The sequence below is a fragment of the Amphimedon queenslandica genome, unplaced genomic scaffold, assembly GCF_000090795.2.
Source record: "Amphimedon queenslandica unplaced genomic scaffold, v1.1 AMPQUscaffold_13516, whole genome shotgun sequence".
NCBI classification, from domain to species: domain Eukaryota; kingdom Metazoa; phylum Porifera; class Demospongiae; order Haplosclerida; family Niphatidae; genus Amphimedon; species Amphimedon queenslandica.
Window position 1 is genome coordinate 822,917 of NW_003546248.1, and position 14,179 is coordinate 837,095.

The window sequence follows — 14,179 nt, forward strand, 5'->3', positions numbered from 1 at the left end:
CTACTTTTGACATCTCAAACCGTAATTTAAAATTATTCTATAACATTAATAATAACAAAAATTAATAATAGGAGTTGTAGTACAATTAATGGAATAATAATAATAATTAATAATAATAATAATAATGATAAATCAAAAAGAGAAAGACATCCTAGAGACAAAGAGAGAAAAAAATTTAAGAAACGCAGATAGAGAAACAATAAAGCAGTCAGAACCTCATACACATAATAATGATAATAATAATAATTAATAGTATGTCCACATGAAGTTACAATAAAGTACAACCCTTCTTCTTTTTCACTGTTTTCTCGGGTTGCTTCGAGTTTATTTGACGAACGAGATCATAAAATATCTATAAAGAAAGAGAAAGAATAAACAAATCGAAAGTGTGTATTACATTATTGATTCTTCGCAAGTATAAAAACAAAAATTTGTTACATGGTAAACACAAAATGTATCATAAAAGCTGCCACTCTTACTTCTGATACGTTGATTTTAGCTTTGGCCGATGATTCCATGAATGTAATGTTGTTCCATTGTCGTGCCAAGTTGAGACCTTGGTCCTTCCCTACGACTCTCTCATCTTCTAAATCACACTTGTTACCAACTAGAACCATTGGGACCTGAGAGAGAGAGAGAGAGAGTAATATGAAATATGGGAAGTTTTATAAAGTTCTTACGTCATCGGCATCTTTCACTCTGAGGATCTGATCTCTGAGGTCACCAAGATCATTGAATGTTGACTGAGACGTAATGGAGAAGACAAGAACAAAGCCTTGACCATTCTTCATGTACAGGTCACGCATTGCAGTGAATTGTTCCTGAGAGAGAGGGGGGGGGGAGAAAGAGAGAGAGAGAGAGAGAGAGAGAGAGAAGTGTCAAATAAAGGATAAACAAGACTAATTAAAGAGGAAGGAAGCATCATTGATCATAATTTAATGTCAAATTCCTGACAGGGCTCCATCATGTTAACCAAATAAGGCCACTGATTCACAACCACAATCATTCACAGAATGTACAATTATACACATAACACTGTCACAGAGCATGCAGTACATGATGTTGGTATGATGTCCAATTGTTGGTGATTATGTTTACTTACAGTTCCTGCAGTGTCTAGGATTTCCAGCATACACTGAGCACCGTCAACTTCAACTTGCTAAGAAACAAACAGAAAAAGATAGGGTAAGAGTCAATGTAATTTAAATAAGTACATGTACATGTATGATGATGGCATTCTCCCTCTTTTTACCTTTCTGTACGAGTCTTCAATTGTAGGATCATATTTCTCTACAAAGATACCTTGTACAAATTGCACAGTCTATATAAATGAGAGAGAGGGAGAGAGAGAGAGTAAGTGTGTGTGTGAGAGAGAGAGAGAGAGAGTGAGAGAGAGTAAGTGAGAGAGATGAGGAAAGGAGGAAGGATGAATGATGTAAGTATAACACATGAAGACATAAATCTCTCACCAAAGCACTTTTGCCTACACCACCAGATCCTAAGACAACCAACTTGTACTCACGCATTGTAGTATCTGTTGTGGAAGAGAGGAGAGAGAGAGGGGGAAAGAGGAAGAGAGGAGAAAAAGAGAGGTAAGTTCCATATCAAAACAAATAATCATTATAAGCAAATTCCTTGTCTTCATTATTCCAAGGAAAAATTGAGTTAGGTCTACATCAAAATGAGATCAACATACTAGGAATCCTTTACAAATACACAAACACACACACACATACACACACAAACATACAAATTGACACTAAAAATAACAATATTAATCCAAATGACCAAACATGATGTGTCTAGAAGTGCTGTACATCTCATTATCCTAATGCCATTTACTGGGCAGTGGGCACATGCAACAATAACAAGAGGAACTCTCCCCTGACTCTCTCACACCCAACAACAATTAGACAGAGTCAAAACACGTGTAGACACCCATGATTCACATCATAATGGGAGAGTACACTCCACGAACATAATGTAACTAATAGAGCCACACCCAATGCTCAAGACATAATGCACTCAATTTCACAAATACTGACATGAATACAAGGAGGATAATGGCCTAAGGACATCATAAATAGAGTTTAATGCTACATACACACTCGTAAGTTACATTTTCTCCCAAAACCACATTATTAGCAAGGGCCCATGACCTATCTGGCGTATATTTACGAGAAACAGACTACAAAAATCCTCACCGAGAAAATACAGGTACTATGAAGAAATCTGAAGAGATATGAAGGGCTGAGGCTAGATAACAGACACAGAGACTGTATCAAAATCAGTTATTCCAATTCCACAATCCACAAAAAGGGAGTCTGCGAAGAGCTTTTAGCTGCCAATATTTTAAATAGGCGTGGCTTCTATTTGATTGGCTGCTAAAAATAGAAATCACGAGGATTGATCTATTTTTAGAACACGAGTTAAAAATAGAATCATTGATGCATCATGCGTGTTAATTAATTCATACGTTTTGTTTATTTCTATTAGCTTGCAAAAAATAAAGTAATATTTGCATTATTGAATTCTTTAGATCTATACAGCATAAAAATTTTGCCATCATAAAATTGAGCAAAATCTTTTCTTTTCAGTTTGAGACCATGTTCCCAGTCTTAATACATGCTGCTGATCACCATTGATTTGTCTAACAAGATTTTCAAAAATCTAAAAATGAGAAAAATCAATTAAATTTTATGCATGCTGTATTCTGACATTTGAAACATTATGCATAGTTTTTGCTGATGATTCCATAAATGGGATATTCCATTCCTTGGCCAGACTCTGCCCCTCTTCTTTACTGATGCATCTCTCATTTTCCAAATCACATTTATTACCAACAAGAAGCATTGGAATCTACAGAAACAAATATCATTGCCAAGATAATTTTTTCTGATGATACTGACATTATCAGTGTCCTTTATTTTTATAACGTGATCCCTATGCTCTTTCAGATCATTAAATGTCAGTCTCGAAGTGACGGAGTAGACTAATACAAAACCTTTCCCATTCTTAATGTATATATCTCTCATAGCTTCAAACTGCATCTAAAGTACAAAAACTTAATGCAAATTCATGAATCACTTACAGTACCAGCAGTGTCGAGTATTTCAACCATACAATGCTGTCCATCAACTTGAACTTGCTGCAATCATGTTATATAATAATAATCATTTATTAAGATTTAACTAGTTGTAAACCTTGCGATAAGAATCTTCAATTGTTGGATCATACTTTTCAACAAAAATCCCTTGAACATACTGAACAGTCTGCATCAATGAATGAAAAAAAGTTGTTGCTTGTTCACAGCCATGTATTTGAGGTTTATAATGCATCATGTGTTAGCATATGAATGATGAAAATAACTCACCAATGCACTTTTACCGACACCACCAGGCCCTAAAATCACTATCTTATATTCATGCATGATGATGCTTCAATAATCTAGAAAATAATGATTTTTTTAGAAATTAAAATGTATGTATTTGTACTCTTGAACCATTGAAACCAGAAATAAGAAGCAAATTTTAAAAATTAAGTATAGAATACTGACAATAAATAAGCATTATTAAATGGCTGTAATAATGATTTTAATGTAGAGATACCTTTTACTTAGTGAGCATAGATACAGCGCCGATGCTTCCACTTTTTGCGCGCAACCTCCGTATACTCATAGGGATACTATTGTATGTGCATTATTTAGAACAATAACAAAAAAAGATGGCCTCGTCTTCAGAAGAGGACAATGCAACTGTATCCGGTTTAACAGATTTCTCTCGATTTTGTCCAGCGGATAAAATAATGGAAAAACAAGCTGGAAAAGACTTAGAAGAGGAAGAGATCAAACCAGTTAGATATAGGCCGAAAGGAACGACCTGGTTCTCAAGAATAGGTAAATCAAGTAGTCTCACTTCAGTGGACACCACCAACCTGGTGGACGAAGGAGGAAAAGGAGAGAAAAAATTAAGAAAATATCAGAAATTTCAAAACAAGTCAAGGAATAGTCTCCCAGAAGAGACGATCCTCCCAGCACTCCTGCAGGAGGACAAGGCTGACCGCCACAATGCTAGTCCGATTGATGTCCCAATGTCTCACCTCCAGTCCCTCCAGAAGGAGCTTGAAGCTCTCAAAGGCTGCGTCTCTAAGCAGCGAGCAATATTCTCTCCGTCTCACTCGCCTGACCTCTGCGGCCTTGAAGAGGAAGCATATCCTAAACCACACCCACCACCTCTGGTAGTCGACGAACCTTTCAATATATTCTCAGAGTCTTCGTCTGATAATGTAATATTCCCACTGGAGGAGTACTGCGTTCAAGTCGAGCCGTTTTATCCGACTTCGGAAGAGCCCTTGCAAAATGGAAGAGATCCCATGAGTTTTGCCGAGAATAGATTAGAGAGACAAGGATCTTTAGAATATGACCATCTTGAAAACCAAGAGGAAGAGGGAGAGAGGGTGGAGCCTCAAGAAAATGGTGTGTCACCTCCAAAGAGTGATTCGGGTAGTTACTTTGTAGCTGTACAGTTTTCCGAGGAAGAGAATAAAGACGTCAAGACAAGTACCCTAGCAACGAATGATGAAGTCGTACCTTCAAGGAAAAACTCTGTCATTTCGGTACACGATGTCATCAGTAAACAGCCCCAGCAGTCCCTCCCTCCTCCTTTCCTTACACTACAGCACGGCAAACCTTCTCCAATTAATGCCCGACCCTCAAGGATGTCCTCTAGTATACCAGGCCGACTCAATTCTCCTAGTCTCTCTAGAATAACCTCTCCTAGTCACACTAGTTATTTACCTAACCAGCAATGGTCCTCAACGTCCCAACTAGTCAGAACGGAGGCGTGTCACTGTCCCTCTTGTTGCTCCTGTGGCTCCTCCCTCCGTAGATTCACTGGGAAGGATGGGCGGGGCTCTAGCGGTCACACTCGTCAGGCAAGTTACGACTTCTTGTCAAGGGGAGGCCCTGCCTTTTATTCCTGTCCTCTAAAGAGATACAACAAGTCCCTCCAACTCGTTCATCAGCCGCAAGTTTCTCCTCTTGTTTTGGATCGTGCGATTCATCGGAGTGAAGAGAGTGGAGAGAGAAGAGACAATGAAGAGAGAAGGACTAGAGAGGAGTCATTAACTAACACTGTTAGTATTAATTCATTTACATCACACGATGGCGGTGCTAATAATCATGCTAGTAGTGATGTAGCGTCAGTGTTAGAGGGTGATTCTGATACACAGTCCTTATGGAGTGTCCCTAGTATACACTCTACTTGTTCTTTTAGTGGACCCCCTCACCTTCACTTACCCTCTGTTCCTCCTCCTTGCTGTGATAGATCTCACATTAGTTATAATAATGGAGTTGATGTCAACGTCTTTAAAGAAAGACTAGATGTAAGATTATTAAAGAAGCATTTACATGTACATGTACATATTTAAAATTTTATGCAACACTATCCTGTGTGTATGTTATGGAGATGTACTTGAGCCTATGATTGAAAGAAGTGTTCTGATAAGTAGAGTTCATTTTTACAGCTATTTATTGTACGATCTACATGTACATGTACATTTTCTCGTAATAACATTACTGAGTGTTTATGTACGAGTTTGTATTCATTGGCTCTTACTCTTAAAATATTATGGCAATTTAAATTATAAGATCAGTGAATATAATGAGTATTTTTGGCTTGTTAGTGTGTTTATACAGTACCTGTGTGGCTGGATGAGTAGATTTACATGTACATGTATATGCACATGTAGTTATAATTATTTAATAAAATAATTTTTTTATTTTTCAGTTGATATCTCAGTGGTTTAATGAGTTCAGTGATACACAAAGGAATAACTTATTACAAAAGATACTGGTAACATATTGTACATGTACCATTGTACATACCTAATACATGTACATGCATCTTTAATTCTCATATTCTTTTCACTTTCTCCCTCCCCCCCTCTCCCTTTCTCTCCAGGAACAGTGCAATTGTTCGCAAATGCACTTGCTTTCATTACAAATGGAGCCGATACTACATCAAGGATGTCCTCATAATTGCCAGGACCTCTTATCATGGCTACCTCCAAACATCTCTCTACATATTCTATCCTTCCTTGATCCAGGTATGTACAAAACACGTATAAAATACACATACATGTACATGCATGTAATTACAATGTCGTTTATTTTTCTTTATTTTATTTTTAATAGTTAGTTTGTGTAGGGTTAGTCAAGTCAGTAAAAGTTGGCACCTTTTGGCTAGTGACACGAAACTGTGGAAGGATCTGTGTCTGTAAGTAGTTGTTGTGGTCTGTATTTGGTGTCAATTAATGTTTGTATTCTAATAGGAGCCCAATCTGGCAGCCTGGTTCAGCCTGCTTGAGTAAACTGATTAATAATTTCACTAATAACTCAGATGGTGTAGTACAGGTAAGAAGATAGAGGAGGAGGAGGAGAGAGTGAGAGAGAGAATGAGGAAGAGGAGGCTTCATGGATTAAGGAAGGAAGGAATGAGAGTACATGTACATGTACACGTACATTTGTAATTTAATCAAATTTGTGTATGTACATGTACATGTACCTAATTACCTTTTCTCTAATGCTATATAGTGGAGGTCAATGTTCATAGAGATGTACAGACTAAGAAGGAACTGGTTGAAAGGTTTCTGTACCGTCAGAACGTTTGAGGGTCACTCACAAGGTAAGTGGGAGGGGTTTTGTGGGCATTAAATAGAAATGTGACTTGTAGGCATATCCTGTGTACAATTTGATGACACTAGGATCGTGAGTGGCTCGTGGGACAAAACTATTAAAGTGAGCTTTTACTTCTCCTTTTTGATGTTTCTTTTTCTTTTTTCTACTTTTCTCTGTTCTTAATGCATGTACAAATGTACACGCTTTGTGTCTTCCCTCCCTCTTTCTCTCCTTTTTTGTGTCTCTTTCTTTCCTCTCTCTTCCTCTCTCTCTCTCTCTCTCTTCCTTTTCCTCTCACTCCTCATTCTTTCTAAAGGTTTGGAACAGGCGGACTAACACTGCCTGGGCTGCACTAACATTGGCAGGTCACTCTGGAACTGTTAGGTGTCTCCATCTTCACGGGAACCGTCTGGTCAGTGGCTCCTCAGACAGAACTATTAAGGTATCAAATAATAAACAGCTGGAAATAATTAATAATGTACATGTACTGTACTTATCTGATTCCAATTTTGTATGAAATTTTAAATTTGCCGCCAATTGACCAATTTATTACTCATTATAGCCAAAGAGAGTACTTTTAACATCTATGTCAACTTCTGAAATACATCATTTTAAAAACTAATAATTACACATTTTTGATTAAGTCTGTTATTATTTGTGAAGGTGTGGGACTTGGCTACTAACAATGTCGGATGGATCGGTGCTGCCTGTAGAGCTACGATGGTCGGCCATTTACACACTGTCAGATGCTTACAGGTAAAGTAAATACTATTGTGTATATGTACAGCTATGCCATGCATGAATCAACAGAGAATAGAGACACTAAAAGCTAAAATGCACATTTACATGTACTTCGTGTACATGTACACATATGTACAAGTTTTACTTGCTTCTTTAACTCTCTTCCCCCCCTCTCTCTCTCTACTTCTCTTCCTCCAGGCTGATGATGATAAAGTTGTCAGTGGTTCTTATGATCACACTCTCAAAGTCTGGGACCTTAAGACAGGACAATGTAACATGACTCTTAGGTACAACACCATTCATTGTACACTGTACACACTTCACTGTATAATATTGTTGATTGTTCTAATCCATACAGAACAATCAACTATACATAGTCTATTATCTACCATGTACATGCATTTTTTCAATGCACATGTACAGTACATGCACATGTACATGTATATTTATGAGATACTACATGTATGTATTAAATGAGGATATACTACATGTATGTATTGAATGAGGATATACATTTATTCAATGATTTTCAATCATGATACATGTACATGAGTGGGCCAGCTATAATGCTTTTACTTGTTTTTGTTGATGTTAGGGGACACACTGACGCTGTGCTCTGTCTGCAGTTTGATAAAACGAAAGTTATTTCTGGCTCCAAAGATACCACAATCAAAGTAATGATAATAATGACAGGAAGTCATTAATACATGTACTTGTAAATACTTCTCCCTCTCTTTTTGTTATATTTTTAATACTGATATTTCTTTCCTTTTTAGTTGTGGAGGTTATACGATGGCCAGTGTCGGCTTTCCTTATACGGTCATGAGGGGGCGGTGACGTGTCTCCAGTTTGATGACAGTCGTATTGTTAGCGGTGCCTTGGACCGACTCATCAAGATATGGGATTTCACTGGACATGTAAGAGGATTGGGATACATTAATATCAACATGTACATGTACTCTCTTGCATGAGATTTAAGCCAATTTGTATCATACATGTAGTACTAAAATAGTATTTTTACTATTTAATGTAATAGCATAAAATTCATTGCTTTATGATTGATTATACATATATGTGTGTACATTTTAGTGTCTCCACACAATGGATTGGATAAAATCTGAAGGACACACTGGAGTAGTTAGGTAACAGAGAGAGGGAGGGGGGAGGAAATGGAGGGTATTTTTATGTACATGTCTCATATTTTTAAAGACACTTGCAAGCTGACAGCTGGAAGATTATCAGTGCAGCTGATGATAAGACTCTTAAAGTAACTGGAGAATCATGTGACTTACGTGTGATATTTGACTCCTCCCGTTAGGTTTGGAGCGTCCAATCAGGCGAGAGATTATTAACACTAAAATCTCACACCGATGGTGTCACTTGTCTTCAATTTAATGATCAAGTAAGTTAAGAATGTTTTTTATTTTTGATGTAATAGTATCATTTTAGCTACATGTATATACCCTTGGCAATAGTGAACTTGCAGTGTGACATGTATTTTTTCTTTCTTTTTTAAGGTGATTGTGTCTGGTTCTTATGACAAAAGTGTGAAGCTTTGGGACTTCTCTGTCTGCTAGAACTTATTATTGCCATTGTGAATAATTATTTATTTTTAAATTCAATATCATCATCATTTTTTATTATCATAGACTCAATTTTTTTATTCAAAACAATTATTTCTAAATTCATTAAATAACATGATGATTGGGGTGCCGCCGCGCCCACATCTCAGCGCAAATAAGTTTATCTCTGCGTAACTATGGCTGTGATGAAGATGAATTGCTTTCTGCTGTTTGTAGCTATTCTCTTGTGCATTGAAGTTGCGAATGGTTAGCTCTAGCATATTGATACATTTCAGTTTTATACTTATGTAAGTCAAGCGAATGGAGTTGTCCGTCTTAATTTGAATGGAAGTGTAGATCCATCCAACACAGAAGGAGTTATTGAAGTGTATTACAATAACAGATGGGGTTCTATTTGCTACTTGGATGTATTTTCAATGTTTTATATGTATGTACCTGATGTAGTGTGCCACCAATTAGGATATACTGGTGGAAACATTGGCAGCAAGTAAGATAGAGCATTAATAATTTCCAGAGTTCACTTGGACACTGTCTGTGATAATTTTTCAAATTATTATAGTTCAGGTGTTGTCAATACCAGTCCAGTTTTTGGTTTGGTAGAGTGTTCAGACTCATATCTTACTTTAACGCAATGCTCTTGCAACACTGATTTTTCTCCAAACTGCACTTTTGCTGATAATCTTGACATCACTTGCTGTAAGTAGAGCTAACTGTAACTCATTAATTAGGCTGCGTTTACACTACTCCACTCCACTGAATCCAAATAGTTTTTGCTATCACTGGTTTTAGGTGTTTACACTAATCCACCAGCTGCGTTTTCATTTGAACTTATCATTCCTTTACAGAAGTATCCGCTTAGGTATTCATTTTCAAATGTCTCCGGATAAGTATGCCTTTTATAGTGTAAACAAAAGCTGTATCTGTTACAAAAAGTCTCTGTTTTCCAATGAAACCAGAGTAGTGTAAACGCAGCCTAATGCCTGAGCAGTTACAGTTTACATAATTATGCACAATAGCAGAATACTCACTCCTATTCAGTCATATTGAAAGTGTGTTATCCACCCCTATAGCTTGACATACTGTATAGCTAGAAATTTCTGTAGCCCAAATATTTGTAAATTGTCATCAAAATGGCTTTTGCGGATTTTATTTTTGTGAATTCACCAGGCCTTTTAATTTAAATAGGCCAATAAATTGTGTACCAAAATTTTGAGGATTAAATTTCTGCAATTTTTTCAAATCCGCAAAATTAGCAGAAATTTTGGGCCACAGAAATTTCTAGCTATACGGTACTTACTGGGATGCCTACTGGTTCAGCCAAAGCAACATGCTACAACAATTGTATGCTAACCACAAAATACATACAACAGCCACAACTATTTGGAGTAAACACAGCATTAAAAGTCACATGCATGACTGATAAAGGAGTTTACCCAATAATTTGGCTATTATGATTGCAATTTGTTTTAGATGCTACAAGAATATGGGATAATCCATACCCTGGAATGGTGAGACTTCAAGGTGGGAATTACACTGGTCAAGGAATAGTACAAGTATACTGTAACAATGAATGGGCTGCAGTCTGTAATGATGGCGGTCTTATTGAGGATGAAACTGGATGGACTATATGCACTCAACTTGGTTATAATGTTTATGATGTTGGTACAACGAGCTAGTATGTTGATAATAGCTTTATAATAGTTTCATTATTATTGTAATACTGGTACCTAGTACTGGCAAAGCATGGTTGGATAATGTGGATTGCAGCTCTGATGATTCTGACGAAGACCCACCAAGTTGCTTGTCTAAATGTTCTGGAGGTAAATGTCCTTCCAGTACTTTCTCATGCAGTACCGCTCTCACTGTAACTTGTTGTAAGTCCATTATTACACTCATTATGTACTTTTATCCCTTTCATTAGCTTATGATATTAGATTTGATTCAGGTGGTATCAAAGATGCTTGTAAATGTAAGATTGAAAATAAACTGAAGTAGCTATTTTTGTTTTTTCTAGTTGCTCATGGTTTAAGTGTTGGTGCTATTGCTGGCATTTTGTCTGGTTGCCTGGTTGGATTTATAATTTTAATTATACTTGCAACATTGTGTATTTGCTGCTGTAAAGATGCAGCTCTCCAGCCCCTGTAGAAGGAAGGCCCACAGAGAGAGATAATATCCTGAATAGAAGAAATACTGCTACTAATTACTCAAAAGTTTAATAGTAACATTGCTGAGTTTGCTGCTGTCCATTTGTTAAAATGCATGTCTTTCTCCCCTTGTTTGCTGACTAGTAACTAGTAACTGCATGTACCTAATATGTATTTTTGTTAAAACTCTATTTTTTGATATTATTCCTTGAGTTGCTTGCATTATTATTGCCTTTTTCAGTTTTCTTAGAATTATTTGTAAGAATGTAGTATGTAAATACATTACTTGTTGTGAGTGGTCATGCAAGAGTATTAACACTGAAATATCATGCTGATTAAATCACATCTTTTTCACTTCAAGACTACATTTCAATCATTGCTTAATTTTTAAGTATTAATTTGTACACTTCCATATTCTACTCTTTCCCTCTCTATGTCTTTGTCAATCAAATGATAGAACTGATGAAGATTGATCAAAATGTAAGTTTTACACTAAATACTGTAGCACCTTTCAAAGGATTGCATGAAAATTATGCTCATTAACTTTAAAGCATGAAGCACATGTATCAGGGGTATGAAAATTGTGATGAATTTTTTTAGAAATGGTGCCCATAACTCAAAAAATTTTAGTAAGAATTAGCTCAAATTTTCTACACAGCATAAGGACATCAATATGTATCAAAAAATCTAATAAAAATTTGGAGTGATTTTGGAGCCAATTTTTCAGAATTTGACATTTTCTTAAAATGGCCATAACTTGAAAAATTGAAGTCGGAATCAGCTCAAACTTTCTACACAGCATGAGGACATCAATATGTATCAGAAAATGTAATAAAAATTGGGGGTGATTTCGGAGCCATTTTTTGGAAAATACCATGGGCTAAAGTAACTGCAGAATCATGTGACTTACGTGTGATATTTGACTCCTCCCATTAGGTTTGGAGCGTCCAATCAGGCGAGAGATTATTAACACTAAAATCTCACACTGACGGTGTCACTTGTTTTCAGTTTAATGATCAGGTAAAGTTAATAGCATAATTTTAGCATCTGTTATATATCCTAGACTTGCAATGCTACATGTAATGTACTTTATTCTTTCTTTCTTTCTTAAGGTGATTGTGTCTGGTTCTTATGACAAAAGTGTGAAACTTTGGGACTTTTCTGTCTGCTAGAACTTTTTATTGCCATTATGTATTTAATATCATCACCATTCATTATCATAGACTCAATTTTTTATTCAAAACAATTAAAAAAAATTCATTATGAGTAGGGGGTGCCGCCGCACCCACATGTCGGCGAAAATATTAAAATTAATCTCTCCGTATCTATGGCTATGAAGAAGATGAGGTGCTTTCTGCTGTTTGTAGCTCTTCTCTTGAGCATTGAAGTTGTTAATGGTTAGCTCTAGCATATTGATACATTCCAGATTCATACTTATGCAGGTCAAGCGAATGGAGTTGTCCGTCTTAATTTGAATGGAAGTGTAGATCCATCCAACACAGAAGGAGTTATTGAAGTGTACTACAATAACAAATGGGGTTCTATTTGTTATTTAAAAGATTTTATATTGTCATTTACGTATGAGTATGTACCTGATGTAGTGTGCCATCAATTGGGATATACTGGTGGAAACATTGGCAGCAAGTAAGGCTGAGCACTAATAATGTACACACTGTCTGTATTTCCAATCTATATTGTAGTTCAGAGGTTGTCAATACCAGTCCAGTTTTTAGTTTGGTAGCTTGTCAAGACTCATATCTTACTATAATGCAATGTGCTTGCCACACTGGAATTCCTTCAAACTGCACTTATGATATGAATCTTGATATCACTTGCTGTAAGTATAACTAACTGTTACTCCATCAATGCCTGAGAACTTACAGTTTACACATGCACAGTAGCAGAATACTCACTCCCTATTCAGCTATATTAAAAGTATACTATCCACCCCTATATAGCCTTGACACATGATGCCTACAAGTTTATTTAAAAGTCACATGCATGATTAATAAAGTTTTACCCAATAATTTAGCTATTGTGATTAGAATGTGCTGTTTTAGATACTACAAGAATATGGGATAATCCATACCCTGGAATGGTGAGACTTCAAGGTGGGGATTACACTGGTCAAGGAATAGTACAAGTATATTGCAACAATGAATGGGCTGCAGTCTGTAATGATGGTGATATTGAGGTGGAAACTGGATGGACTGTATGCACTCAACTTGGTTATAATTTTTTTAGTGTTGATGTAACGAACTAGTAAGTTGATAATAGCTTTATAATAGTTTTATTAGTTACCATCATAATACCTAGTACTGGCAAAGCATGGTTGAATAATGTGGATTGCAGCATCGATGATGGTGTGCCAGGTTGTTTGTCTAAATGTTCTGGAGGTAAATGTCCTTCCAGTACTTTCTCATGCAGTACTGCTCTCAATGTAACTTGTGGTAAGTTCATTATTATAAAAACACTCCTTTATGTATTTTTATTCATTTTATTAGCACATGGTATTACATTTTATCCAGGTGGTATCAAAGATGCCTGTAAATGTAAGATTGAAAATAAAATTGAAGTTGCTAGTTTTGTTTTTTTAGTTGCTCATGGTTTAAGTGGTGGTGCTATTGCTGGCATTGCAGTGTCTGGTTGTCTGGTTGGATTTATAATTGGATTTATAATATTGTGTATTTGCTGCTGTAAACGACGCAGCTCCTCAGCTCCTGTTCAAGGAAGGTCTACAGAGAGAGATAATATCTTGAATAGAAGAAATACTGCTATTAATTACTCAAAAGTTTAATAGTAAAATTGCTGAAATTGCTGCTTGTAATGTATTGTTATTATTATTATTATCATCATTTATTATCATCATTTATTATCATTGTATTGTTATTGTAATGTGGTGCATGTTATTGTAAAACATCACATTGGCGACGAGGGTGGGATGGCACTCACATTTGGCCAGATCACAGAATTCCAGGAGAGACTGGTTTAGAACATCTTCAGAACTTAGAGGAGATGCTTAGGAGACTGAAAGA

General features: G+C 36.2%; 5 protein-coding genes across 6 annotated transcripts in view; 3 read left to right on the forward strand and 2 right to left on the reverse strand.

The window, feature by feature from the left end:
- Positions 1–156: 156 nt before the first annotated feature.
- Positions 157–2,359, reverse strand: LOC100635217 (ras-related protein O-Krev). The gene is made up of 7 exons (XM_003382965.3): positions 2,205–2,359; positions 1,470–1,534; positions 1,253–1,321; positions 1,103–1,159; positions 681–821; positions 480–623; positions 157–352 (listed from the first exon to the last, which is right to left on the reverse strand). Exons 2-7 carry the CDS (start codon positions 1,524–1,526, stop codon positions 269–271), a joined length of 552 nt encoding a protein of 183 aa, XP_003383013.1. The 5' UTR covers positions 1,527–1,534; positions 2,205–2,359; the 3' UTR covers positions 157–268.
- Positions 2,360–2,473: 114 nt separating this feature from the next.
- On the reverse strand, positions 2,474–3,679 carry LOC105313915 (ras-related protein Rap-1b-like). Of its 2 annotated transcripts, XM_011407726.2 has the most exons (7): positions 3,609–3,679; positions 3,374–3,447; positions 3,204–3,272; positions 3,092–3,148; positions 2,910–3,050; positions 2,719–2,859; positions 2,474–2,670 (listed from the first exon to the last, which is right to left on the reverse strand). In XM_011407726.2, exons 2-7 carry the CDS (start codon positions 3,428–3,430, stop codon positions 2,566–2,568), a joined length of 570 nt encoding a protein of 189 aa, XP_011406028.1. In that variant the 5' UTR covers positions 3,431–3,447; positions 3,609–3,679; the 3' UTR covers positions 2,474–2,565. The 2 variants fall into 2 exon arrangements, with proteins under 2 accessions (XP_011406028.1, XP_019856188.1); XM_020000629.1 differs by lacking the exons at positions 3,374–3,447; positions 3,609–3,679 and having other exon boundaries at positions 3,204–3,366.
- A 19-nt stretch (positions 3,680–3,698) lies between these two features.
- Positions 3,699–9,110, forward strand: LOC100635132 (uncharacterized). Its single transcript, XM_020000616.1, has 16 exons — positions 3,699–5,382; positions 5,787–5,852; positions 5,961–6,105; positions 6,194–6,275; positions 6,331–6,412; positions 6,593–6,683; positions 6,732–6,796; positions 6,993–7,118; positions 7,340–7,432; positions 7,616–7,704; positions 8,013–8,091; positions 8,194–8,334; positions 8,507–8,559; positions 8,627–8,684; positions 8,736–8,819; positions 8,935–9,110. The coding sequence occupies exons 1-16, from the start codon at positions 3,724–3,726 to the stop codon at positions 8,992–8,994; spliced, it is 2,973 nt and encodes a 990-aa protein (XP_019856175.1). The 5' UTR covers positions 3,699–3,723; the 3' UTR covers positions 8,995–9,110.
- A 40-nt stretch (positions 9,111–9,150) lies between these two features.
- On the forward strand, positions 9,151–11,413 carry LOC105314317 (neurotrypsin-like). Its single transcript, XM_020000645.1, has 7 exons — positions 9,151–9,247; positions 9,293–9,487; positions 9,560–9,696; positions 10,471–10,675; positions 10,732–10,874; positions 10,922–10,969; positions 11,015–11,413. Exons 1-7 carry the CDS (start codon positions 9,177–9,179, stop codon positions 11,143–11,145), a joined length of 930 nt encoding a protein of 309 aa, XP_019856204.1. The 5' UTR covers positions 9,151–9,176; the 3' UTR covers positions 11,146–11,413.
- A 1,030-nt stretch (positions 11,414–12,443) lies between these two features.
- Positions 12,444–14,179, forward strand: part of LOC109584778 (neurotrypsin-like) — an 8,766-nt gene continuing 7,030 nt past the window's right edge. Inside the window, exons 1-4 of the mRNA XM_020000637.1 lie at positions 12,444–12,541; positions 12,587–12,788; positions 12,845–12,981; positions 13,205–13,406. Coding sequence (XP_019856196.1) covers positions 12,472–12,541; positions 12,587–12,788; positions 12,845–12,981; positions 13,205–13,406 — 611 coding nt within the window. The 5' untranslated portion in view covers positions 12,444–12,471. The remainder of the gene's footprint in view (positions 12,542–12,586; positions 12,789–12,844; positions 12,982–13,204; positions 13,407–14,179) is intronic.

Coding starts and splice junctions, on each gene's coding strand:
- LOC100635217 (XM_003382965.3), bottom strand. CDS start 1,526: ATGCGTGAGTACAAGTTGGTTGTCTTAGGATCTGGTGGTGTAGGCAAA. Junction 822..1,102: donor TCCTAGACACTGCAGGAACT/GTAAGTAAACAT, acceptor CCTCTCTCTCAG/GAACAATTCACTGCAATGCG. Junction 353..479: donor CTAAAATCAACGTATCAGAA/GTAAGAGTGGCA, acceptor CTTTCTTTATAG/ATATTTTATGATCTCGTTCG.
- LOC100635132 (XM_020000616.1), top strand. CDS start 3,724: ATGGCCTCGTCTTCAGAAGAGGACAATGCAACTGTATCCGGTTTAACA. Junction 5,383..5,786: donor TCTTTAAAGAAAGACTAGAT/GTAAGATTATTA, acceptor TTTATTTTTCAG/TTGATATCTCAGTGGTTTAA. Junction 7,705..8,012: donor CAATGTAACATGACTCTTAG/GTACAACACCAT, acceptor TGTTGATGTTAG/GGGACACACTGACGCTGTGC.
- LOC105314317 (XM_020000645.1), top strand. CDS start 9,177: ATGGCTGTGATGAAGATGAATTGCTTTCTGCTGTTTGTAGCTATTCTC. Junction 9,697..10,470: donor TAATCTTGACATCACTTGCT/GTAAGTAGAGCT, acceptor AATTTGTTTTAG/ATGCTACAAGAATATGGGAT. Junction 10,970..11,014: donor TATCAAAGATGCTTGTAAAT/GTAAGATTGAAA, acceptor TGTTTTTTCTAG/TTGCTCATGGTTTAAGTGTT.
- LOC105313915 (XM_020000629.1), bottom strand. CDS start 3,341: ATGATGCATTATAAACCTCAAATACATGGCTGTGAACAAGCAACAACT. Junction 3,149..3,203: donor TTGAAGATTCTTATCGCAAG/GTTTACAACTAG, acceptor ACATGATTGCAG/CAAGTTCAAGTTGATGGACA. Junction 2,671..2,718: donor CTATGCATAATGTTTCAAAT/GTCAGAATACAG, acceptor TCTCATTTTTAG/ATTTTTGAAAATCTTGTTAG.